The 10233-nt window shown below is 53.6% G+C and overlaps 1 protein-coding gene across 1 annotated transcript; it reads right to left on the bottom strand.

The window, feature by feature from the left end:
- Positions 1-5223: 5223 nt before the first annotated feature.
- Positions 5224-8137, bottom strand: PLAGL2 (PLAG1 like zinc finger 2). Its single transcript, XM_054392003.1, has 2 exons — positions 7875-8137; positions 5224-6445 (listed from the first exon to the last, which is right to left on the bottom strand). The coding sequence occupies exons 1-2, from the start codon at positions 8135-8137 to the stop codon at positions 5224-5226; spliced, it is 1485 nt and encodes a 494-aa protein (XP_054247978.1).
- Between the last annotated feature and the right edge of the window lie 2096 nt (positions 8138-10233).

The following is a 10233-nucleotide window of genomic DNA, read 5'->3' as shown; positions in this document are numbered from 1 at the left end:
TGGATGTGTGTGAGGTAACTGCAAGGGTGGTTTGTGTCCATGGCTCTGCTCCAGCAGCCTGAGGAAGCAGGGCAGGATTCCTCCTGGGAGCACCGTGGGGATCGTGCGGAGCCCTGCGGGGAGGCTGCGGCGCTGCCACCGCTCCAGTGCCAAGTGACCTGAGGCAGCCTTGGGCCTGGGCTGCCCTCAGCTGTGTGTGGGGGGCTGGGGACAGAGGGAGCAGCCCCCAGGAGCTCCCCCATGGCCAGGAGCTCCCACTGCTCGTGCTGCTCTTCTCCTCTGAGACTCTACCTCCAGGGAACAGAAAAGTTTCACCCACCCAGGGCTGTGTTTGGTTCTTCTCCACAAAATGGTCCAAGCCCCCCCTGCCCCAGGGTGGCTGCTGGGGGCTCTGTTGCAGCAGGTTCCACTTCTTCTATGGCTCAATGCCTCGAGCAGCCCACAGGAAGCTCTTTGTAAGAGGTTAAAAGTGGTTTTATTTTGGTCACTTACCAGGAAAACGGTTCCCTGCTGCAGTGAAGGCTCCCTGTGTGCCCACACCAGCTGGATTCAGTCAGAGCTACAGGGAAGAGGTTTGGGTTTGTGGTTTTCTGGGTTTTATTTTTGGGGTTTTTTTGTAGTGACATCTGTGAAAATTGTGCTGCTTTTTTTTTTTTTTTTTTTTTTTTTTTTTTTTTGCTTCTTGCTGTGGTAAGCAGGAAGGTCTCCAAAGGACCAGCTGCCAGCATTCCAACCCAGCACTGTCCAAAGCCCTCCCTGGTACCAGCACTGATCTGCACCCTTTGAGGGGCTTGGGAGGGAGGGTTTTTTTTTTTTAATTAACCCCCAATTGCCATAAGTTTCCATCAGGTCCTGTGTCTCTTCCCAGTGGCCTTGCACCCTTCTGAGGCAGGGGCTTCCTGGGAGGCTCAGCTCTTGAGTCCTTCCAGCCTTGCCCCAGTAGCTTTGTCACTTCCCACCCATCCATCACGCCAAAGTCTTAATCAGCCAGGAATCAAGGATGGAAAAAAAGGGAGCAGAGGCTGTGTGAGCCAAGCTGTGCAGTGGAGTCTGGCAGTGCTGATTTTGAGGTCACTTTCTGAGATTTTGGTTGATTTTTTTTTTTTTTTTTGGTTGGTTGGTTTTGTTTGGTTTTTTCCCCTCCTCTCTTCTCTTTCTTGCCCCTGCCCCAGTGGAGAGGCTCAGCCAGCACTGATTTCTCTCCCTTCCCCCCAAGTGTTTTCTCTGTATTCTTTGTAATTTTTAATTAATGTATGTATTCTTTGTGTCCTACTGTAAATAAATCTGCCAATGTCCTGTTGTCCTGCTTCTCCTGCCTTCTCCTGAACCACCTCTTGGGTTTTTCTCTGCCTGACACTTTGAGTGCTCTTTGCTGTGTGGCTTTTTCAGCAGTGGAGCTTGGAACACTCCAAGGGTTCCCTTGGGATGGGTTTCTCCTGGTGAAGTGAGCTGGGCAGAGGTTTCCCTTCAGTGTGGTGTGTCCTGAGGGCTTGTAGAGAGGTGGTTCTGCCACTTTGTTCTGGCCAGATCTCTCTCTGGATCCTCCCAAATTCCAGATCCCTCTGTGGAACCTCCAGCAGACCAACACTGCCACCCAGTTTGGTGTTCTCTGCAAACTGCTGAGTGTCCCACAGTCACCAACCTGCCCTGCAGTCTCCTATTCCCTACCCTAACAATGAGCTTAGGACAGAAGGCAGCAGTGTGAGCTCAGCCCTCAACCTTGATTTAAACCAAGGTCCCTTTCTGGGACAAAACTTGAGGGAGGGTTCTATAACCTAACTGTGCTTCAGCTGCTGATCCTTCATGCCCAAAGCTCCTGCACACACCCAGCCAGCTACTTCCCAGGTTCATCCTCACAGTGTGGCAGGTTTAACACCAACATCAGCAGGAGCTTGGCCAAGCTGAGCTCTGAGGGCATAGCTCCTAAGGAATCTGGATTCCCAAGTGATGGAGCTCAGATGCTGCAAAGGTTTTGCTTATAAAGAGATGAAAATTGTTCACTAATTGGCTTCAGGGATTCATTTGTGAGCTGTTACTGTGTGAGAACAGCTCTGGTGAGGAGTACCTGAGGGAGCTGGGAGTGTTCAGCCTGGAGGAGGCTGAGGGGAGACCTTCTGGCTCTCTACAACTCCCTGAAAGGCAGCTGGAGCCAGGAGGGGGTTGGTCTCTTCTCCCTACTATCAGGTGCTAAAAGGAGAGGAAATGGCCTGAAATTGTGCCAGGGGAGGCTTAGGTTGGAGATTAGGAAGGATTTCTTTGCTGCAAGAGTGGTCAGGCACTGGAACAGGTTGCCCAGGGAGGTGGTGGAGCCCCCATCCCTCGAGGGGTTCAAGAAAGGTGTAGCCATGACACTTGGGGCCATGGTTTGGCCACAGTGGTGTTGGGTCACTGGTTGGACTGGGTGCTCTCAGAAGGCTTTTCCACCCCAAACAATTCTCTGATTCTATGAGTTGTGTCCTTTAAACCCTCAGCAGCATTGTTAGTTCCAGCCTGGCTGACAGAACACTTGCAGATTCCAAGCTCTGTTGGAGAAGGGGAACTTTGAATTCATTCCCCAGTAGACAGCTGGTACTGGTTCCAGTTTGCTGCCCCTGAGCAGGGTTAAGACTCTCTGCAGTTCTGCTGGTGAGGGTGGCTGTGGGAAGCAAATCACACATGAGAGTCATAGCAAAATGAATCCATTTATTCTTTTGACTACTGGCAGGAAACAGAGGCCTGGCTCTAAGTCCAGCTACTGCTGCTAAAGGGCTCCAGTGATGGCATCTGCTGGGGGTACAACGCAGGCGAGAAGGGGCAAACGGTGTGGAGCAGGAGGAGGTGTGGGCTGGCATTGCATAAATCTGCTAATCCTACTTGCAAGGGACCACTTCTGACCCTTTTATTGCTCAGAAAGAGAAGGGGGGAAGAAAAAAAAAAAAAAATAGAAATCCTCTTAACTGAAGGCAGGGATAAGGCTGCAGAGAGCTGACAGCAGTGTGAAACTCTTTAATTTGCACAGGGTGAAGACCCAGAAGACAAGGCTGAGGTATTCCGTGGTGGTAAAAGAGGAGAGGAGCTGAGCCACCCCTACCCCTCTTTTACCTTTGCTGTGTTAGAGAAGAAGGCACTCATTGGAAGGTCAGAAGGCCACCACGTTTCACAGTGGAGAGAAAGGAAGTACTGCATCCAAGTGGGGAGGAGGTCACTGCCACAGGGCATGGCTGAGGTAAATAAATCTTATATTACATTTTGATACAAAAGTCTCTTCTGCAGCAGGGCTGCCTAACCCTAACCCGACTGATCTAGCTTCTGGAGAATCAACAGAGCTCTACAGAGTCATTCTGGGAGGAATCACTACAGCTAAATTAACAACAAAATCCTGCAGGCAAAAGGCAGCAGGGAGTTGGAGAGGGGGAGAAGTTGGGAGGGGAGAAGCCTGTGAGCAGCCAATGCACAGCTCCTGGCACGCCGTGGGGGGGTTCGGTGGCTCAGCAGAAGGTGACGTGCACTGGGCTGAGCTGGGAGAGCAGGGAGGGCAGTGGCTGGAGCTGTGAGACAGATCAGAGGTAGATTTGCATTTTCTAGCTTCATGGAGAACGACTTGGATGGATTTCCTGGGTTCTGCTGGCCTAGAATGGTTGCTGCCAGGCTGAGGTGTGAAGAGCTGTGGGGCTGTGTTCAGAGTCGGGGTGAGATCGACCTCTGGCTGTGCCAGCTGAGGTGCCAGCACTCAGGAAATGAGCAGGAGCCAACACAGCTGCTAAATGGTGCCACTTCCCAGTGCCACCCCTCTGTCCTCAGCAGGCAGACAGTCCATGAGGGAGCTGCAGTGGGGCAGGGAGCAGGGGAAGCAGGACTTTTAAGTGCAGGAGGCAAGGCTTGAGAAGGAGAGAACAAAAAAAGGGCAGTGGGACCAAATCCTAAGTGACTGGGTGGCTGCAGGCCCAAGCCCTCTGGGCTTGTTGGAGCTGTTAGTGTTGGGGGAAGCAGCTCCAGATGCACTGTTGGAGAGCACATGAAGCTGGGACCACATTTTCCTCCCAGTTCCTGGATGTTACTCTCTTAGGACTGAGGTAAAAACATACCTCTTGAGACTGGTCTATGGATAAGCCAAAAAGGTACTGAGCTCCCCAGGCTCTTGTGGTAGAACACCTCCAGGAACTCATCCTCTGTCTCTCCTCTCAGGAGTGGGGCCTGCAGCCTGTTCTCACCCCTCCCTAGCACAGCAGAACCTGGTGCCACCATCCCTGAGCTCCTAACCTTGCTTCCTCACATGCTTTGGTTTCCAGCACAGATGGAGAACCTGGGGGGAGATGGTGACCAGGGCTCCACCTGCACAGCACAGAACCAAGCAAAGCTGCAAGAGCTGCTCCTTCCCCTTGACACACGGGGGAAAACCAGAGAGAAAAAAGGGAGGAAGCTGCTGAAGTGGTCCAAGAGCAGAGCCATTTCCCCATGGGGGAAGATCATGGTGAGTGAGGAGAAATCAGTGCAACCTGACTTGGTTGTGTAAACAGTGTTCCAGCTGCACCAGCCAGCAACCCAGTGTCTGCTGGTGCCTCCTTGTTATTGTCACGGCAGAGAGAGGTTTGGGTGTGTAAACAATGGTCACTGTGAGGAGGTTCACCTCCTGGTTCCCCCGGGAAGGGGAGGTGACATCTCTGAGCTCACAGTGTAAACGGTCTCGTTGCGTAACACTGACGTGGAGTAAGTGAGTACTCTGTGGAGTAAGTGGTGTGAGGTGCTGGGTGAGAGGTAGAGGGGAAGGACTCAGCCTCTTCCCCGTCGGGCTTCAAACGCAGCGGGGATCCCGACTCCTCCTCCTGGAGGCGTTGGCTGCTGGGCCGCAGCTGCAGCGTGCTGAGGTGAAATGCGAGCTGGGCTCTTCAGAAAAGTTTAGCCCAAGATGAAAGAGTCTCAACTCCTTCTCAGGGACAGTCCCTTCCCAATGAGGAACACAGCTCCAGGATGTTAGGGAAGGGCAGTGCTAAGCGTGGCTCCTGATTCACAGATTTAAAAACTGGATTCAAATCTCTCCGGTCTCAGCTGCAATCTGATGGCCAGGACTGGGACTTGGCATGGGGACAGCTGCTGGTCCAGGCTCCGAGTGCTCTCCCTCCAGAGAGCAGGAACCTCCTGCTTGCAACAGCTTGGCAAAAGCTTTCCCACCCCCAGGGGAGTTGAGAGTTGTGCGTTTTTAAGGCTCTCCACGGCAGGGTGGCTGCGAGGTTCCCGAGCTGCAGCTCACTGGAAGGCCTGGTGGAAGCGCGGCAGCGTGGTGGTGCTCAAGCTGGAGGTGAAGACGGGGGGCAGCGAGTGAAGGGGCCCAAAGTTCAGCGAGGCCCCAGCTCCAGGAGACTCCTGAGGCTGATGTTGCAAAGTGGTGAGCAGTGGCTGCGTCTCCCCCTGCGAGTAGCCCATCACCAGGCCCCCTGACGACACTGGGGTGTTGCAAGGAGGGAGGTTGAGGGGGAGGAGGCCCAGAAGGTGAGAGAAGTCCATGTTAGCAGCACAGAGAGCCTCTGAGAGGTTAGCAGGGCTCTTGGAAAGCAAAGCCTCGTCCAGGGGGGATGGCTGAGGCGAGGAGGACTGAGGCTCACCAGATGAGAGAGACAGGCTACCAGGGAAGTCTGACAAGAAGCTGTCCACCTCTCCTTTGGATAGTTTCTCAGGCAGATATGAGGTAGATCCAAGCGGATACTTTGGAGGAGGTTGTGGTGGGGAGGAGATGGGAGAAGAAGACTCCAAGGGGTAGCTCATTCCCATGGGAAGAGAATTAGGAACCAAGGAGTGGGGCATCCCTGAGCTGGGCACGCTCTGCAGATGTGTGCCATACATGCCCACAGGCAACATGCCAGGGAAGCTCTTCCCACCTATCATGTCTCTGGGTGCCATGCACAGGACAGGGCTCAGCTCTTCCTTCGCCGCCACGGAGGAGCTGCAGCTCAGCAGTCCCAGCATGTCCACCGGCTCCGTCTTGATCTTCAGCAGCTCCTGGGAGTGGCTTTTCTTCATGTGCCTGGTCAGATGATCCTTCCTCCCAAACCTCTGGGCACAGTACTGGCACAGGAAGTCCTTCCTCCCCGTGTGCACCACCAGGTGCCTCCGCACGTCCTTGCGGGTGTAGAAGCGCCGGTCGCAGTAGTCGCAGGGATGCTTCTTCTCCTTGGCTCCCCCAGAAGCCCTCCTGGAGTGAGCTTTCAGGTGCTCCAGCAGCACCTGGGTGCTCTCGAAGGTCTGCAGGCACACCTTGCAGCTGAGGTCCCCGCTGGCGGCGGCGTGCATGGCCAGGTGCCTCCTGAAGCCCAGCTTGGTGTTGTAGTTCTTGCCGCACTCCGGGCAGTGCAGGGCCTCCTTGTTGGGGTCGTGGGTCTGCAGGTGGTTGCGCAGGTGGTCCTTGCGGTGGAACATCTTCTCACAGTACATGCACTGGTGAGGCTTCTGGGCAGAGTGTGTGGCCATGTGCCTTGGAGGGGGGAGGAGAGCAGCAAGTTGAGACCAGTGAGCAAACCCTCCCCCCGCAGGAGAAGGCTGGCTGCTGCTTCAGCCTGCTCCGTGTGTTCTACAGCCCTGGAATTCCAGCACCACTACGCTCTGCAGCTGGCTCTCTGCCTGTCCCGGCAGAGCCTGCACTCCCTACAGGGCACCACCTCCACAGCACGACCTTGGTTGTCTCCTCACCTCCTGATCTCTCTGCTGAGGTTATCGAGGGGGGGAAATGAGAAAGAAAACCCTGGGGGATGATTTAATCTCATCAGGAAGCATCACACCGTGGCAGTGCCTGTGGACAGCCACCGTGGACTGATTTCTCCTTGAAGATCTCCTTGGATCTTACACCCTCTGATGCTGTGGTTCATCTAGTTTCATGTGATAGCCATCCTGGTCTAGATCAGCAATGGTGTGGCCAGCAGGACCAAGGCAGAGGTTGTCCCTCAGTACTGGGTACTGGTGAGGCCACAGCTCCAACCCTGGGATCAGTTTTGGGTCCCCCACTCCAAGAAGGACATGGAGGGGCTGGAGTAGGTCCAGAGAAGGGAAACCAAGCTGGGGAAGGGTCTGGAGAACAGGGCTGGGCAGGAGCAGCTGAGGGAGCTGGGGGTGTTCAGCCTGGAGAGAAGGAGGCTGAGGGGAGACCTTCTGGCTCTGTACAGCTCCCTGAAAGAAGGATAGAGCCAGATGGGGGTTGCTCTCTTGTCCCAAGTAACAAGCAGCAGAACAAGAGGAGTTGCCCCAGGACAGGTTTAAGAGGAACAAATTTCTTCCTCTTAAGGGTTGTCAAGGCCTGGGCCAGGCTGCCCAGGGCAGTGGTGGAGTCCCCATCCCTGGAGGGGTTTCAAAACCATGAAGGTGTGGTGCTGAGGGCCATGGTTTGGTGGTCTCCTGGCAGTGCTGGGTTAAGGGTTGGACTCCATGATCTTAAAGGACTTTTCCAACCAAAATGATTCTTATTCCTTGATTCTAAATTGCTGGTGACCACATCACTGGATTATTCTCTGCTCTATTTTAGTACAGAAACAAGACCTCTGCATCCTGCTAGAACAAAGCTTCCATTGGAAACCCTCCTGTGATTCGAGGCAGGGCTCATGAAATGGGAGCTCTGCTCTTGCTTTTCATTTTGTTTTTCAATCTCTGACCTTCACTTTCTGCTTCAATTTCCTCCTTAGTAAAACAGAAAGCAGCCTGAGCTCAGGATAAAGCATTATCTGAGGTTCTCTAGAAGGTGCTTAGAGAGGTGCCGAGTACGGTAAGGTCTGGGACCAAACCTGTTGTGAGGCACTAGGGGCATTCCCCCTCCTCCACCTTCTCAGAAGTTCAAGTCAAAAACAGGAGGGAAGGGTTTTCCCCTCTGCCCTGGCAGGGAGCTCTGTGGGCTGGGGCATTCAGGGGGTACCTACCTGTAGAGCTTGTACTTGGAGGCAAAGGCTTTGCCACAGTGCAGCTGGGGGCAGTTGTAAGGTCTCTGCTCGCCGTGGGCAAGCGTGTGAGCCCTCAGCTTGTCCACGCCGGCAAAGGAGGGCTCAGAGAGGTCACATTGGCATTTTCCCTGACTTTCAGTCTCTTCTCCTCTTGGTCTGGGGACTAATTTCCAGCCTGTCTCTTCCTCCTCCTGCTTTGCATCTTGAATCCAGTTGGGAACACTGGGGAAGAATGCCGTCATGGCAGGGCTAGTAGAGCAGGGCCATGTCAAGCAGAACGGGAGCCTGCCGGCGCCTTGCCGCGGGGCCGTCCCGCCGCAGCTTTCTGTTGGAGATCTCCGTGGCCAAACTCCTTCAAGAGCAAAACATCTTCACCTGAAATCACAGCAGGCTTGGTGTTAAGAACCAGCCCCCTGCACCTTGCACCCATGCACCCAAAACAGGTAAGCATCCAGGCAGTGTGGCTGGCACGAAGCTGCGTGCACAGACACGGAAACTCCCCTCTGCAGAGCAGGTTTTGTTCTCCTTTAAGCTGTTCCCTGAACTCAGTGATGTCAAACTTTCTCTGAATTAAGAGGTTTTTTTGCAACTCTTTTAAGAGCCAGCATCACCCCTCACCTGCATTTTCTCCTGAAATACTGGCACTAAGTGTTTCTCTGTGGCTCCAAACACCTCACCTTTCCTGCTGTGCTTTGTAGCTTGCTTCTCATCCCCTTTTCCACCTTCCTCCCTGTCTCTTCTCCCTTGCTCTTGATCCTCGCTCCCATGGAATTCCCTTCTAGAGCTTCTCAGAGAAACTAAGTCTCTTGGAAGAGCTTTTTTTTCACCCACTCTGCTACCAACCTGGTGCCACTAGCAAAGGCATCTCGTTGTAAACCAGTCTGAGCTGTCGCACACAGGTCAAGAGGGCCAGAAAGAAAAGTTGCTGCTCTCAGCAACAGGAACCCTTGTCTTGGAAGGTGAGAGATGCTGCTTCTCAGCAGGCTGTGGTTAGTCACTTGTCTACTCCAGGGTTAGACTCAGCCTCTCTGGATTAGCAAATTTTCTACAGTAATGAGCAATTTTTAGTTCTTTTCTTCCTTTTATGCTCTCATCCAGTGATAATGGAAGCTCAAACCGTTTCCTGTTCAACAGAAGGCACCTCCTGGGTGCTTGGCTGGCTCTCAGGGCAGTGAGAACCTGCACTGATCTCTCTTGGCAAGTCTTGAGTTGTGTTTGTCTTGTTGGTAAAACACCACAGTTGGTCTCTGACTCCAAGAGGGGCTGGAGTGGAGAGGGGAGAAGTGGTGAAGGGTCTGGAGAACAGGGCTGGGGAGGAGCAGCTGATGGAGCTGGGGGTGTGCAGCCTGGAGAGAAGGAGGCTGACGGGAGACCCTGAGGCTGTCTACAGCTCCCTGAAAGGAGGTTGGAGCCAGGTGGGGGTTGGTCTTTTCTCCCAAGGAACAAGTGACAGGACAAGAGGAAACAGCCTCAAGTTGCCCCAGGGGAGGGTTAGGCTGGGCATTACAAGAAAACTCTTGCTCAAAGGTGCTCAAAGACTGGCACAGACTGCTCGGGGAGGTGGCTGAATCCTCACCCCTGGAGTGAGGCACTGAGATGAGGTGCTGAGGGCCACGGTTCAGCATCAGCCTTAGCAGAGTTAGAGAAGGGCTGGAATGGATGATCTCAGAGGTCTTTTCCAACCAAACTCATTTCATGATTCCCTGATTTTTATATGGTTCTACCAACACCTGAACTGCTGAACGGTTACCTGGAGTGACACCCTCAGGGAAAAGCTCTTTCACTGAACTCAGCTGCCTGAGAAACTTTTCTTAAAATAGCATCAAACCCTCAAGCTCTTTCTGCCTCCAGGATTGCTTCAGAGGGAGGAAGTTCCTGCCTGCACATCAACACGAGTGCCAGTTGTGGGCAGGATGTGCAACCCTGAGGGGACCAACCAGCCCTGCTGAACGTTGTGAGCAGCTCAAATGACAGGAACTGCAACCACAGCATGGCTCCCAGCACCAGCCTCAGGGTGGGAAACACTGGGAAACAGGACTGCTTCAACCCCATGTGTCACTGTGAGCTTTGGAGTGTCCATAAGGGACAGAATTCAGCCTTGTGGAGGTTGAATCTGCTCAGACAGAGCAGAACAGCGGAGGACTGGAAGTGCTGATGTGCCACTTTGATGTGCCACAGGAACACATCCAGGTGGGTTTGGAATGGCTCCAGAGATGGAGACTCCACCAGGGCTCCAGGGTTCCATCACCCTTAAATTAAAGAAGTTCCTCCTCACGTTTAGATGGAACTTCTTATGTTCCAGTTTGTGCCCATCCTCCCTTGTCCTCTCATCAGGCAC

Source organism: Indicator indicator, chromosome 24, assembly GCF_027791375.1.
Source record: "Indicator indicator isolate 239-I01 chromosome 24, UM_Iind_1.1, whole genome shotgun sequence".
Taxonomy (NCBI): Eukaryota; Metazoa; Chordata; class Aves; order Piciformes; family Indicatoridae; genus Indicator; species Indicator indicator.
Note: the sequence above shows the minus strand (reverse complement) of the source record. Positions and strands in the feature narration are given on the sequence as shown.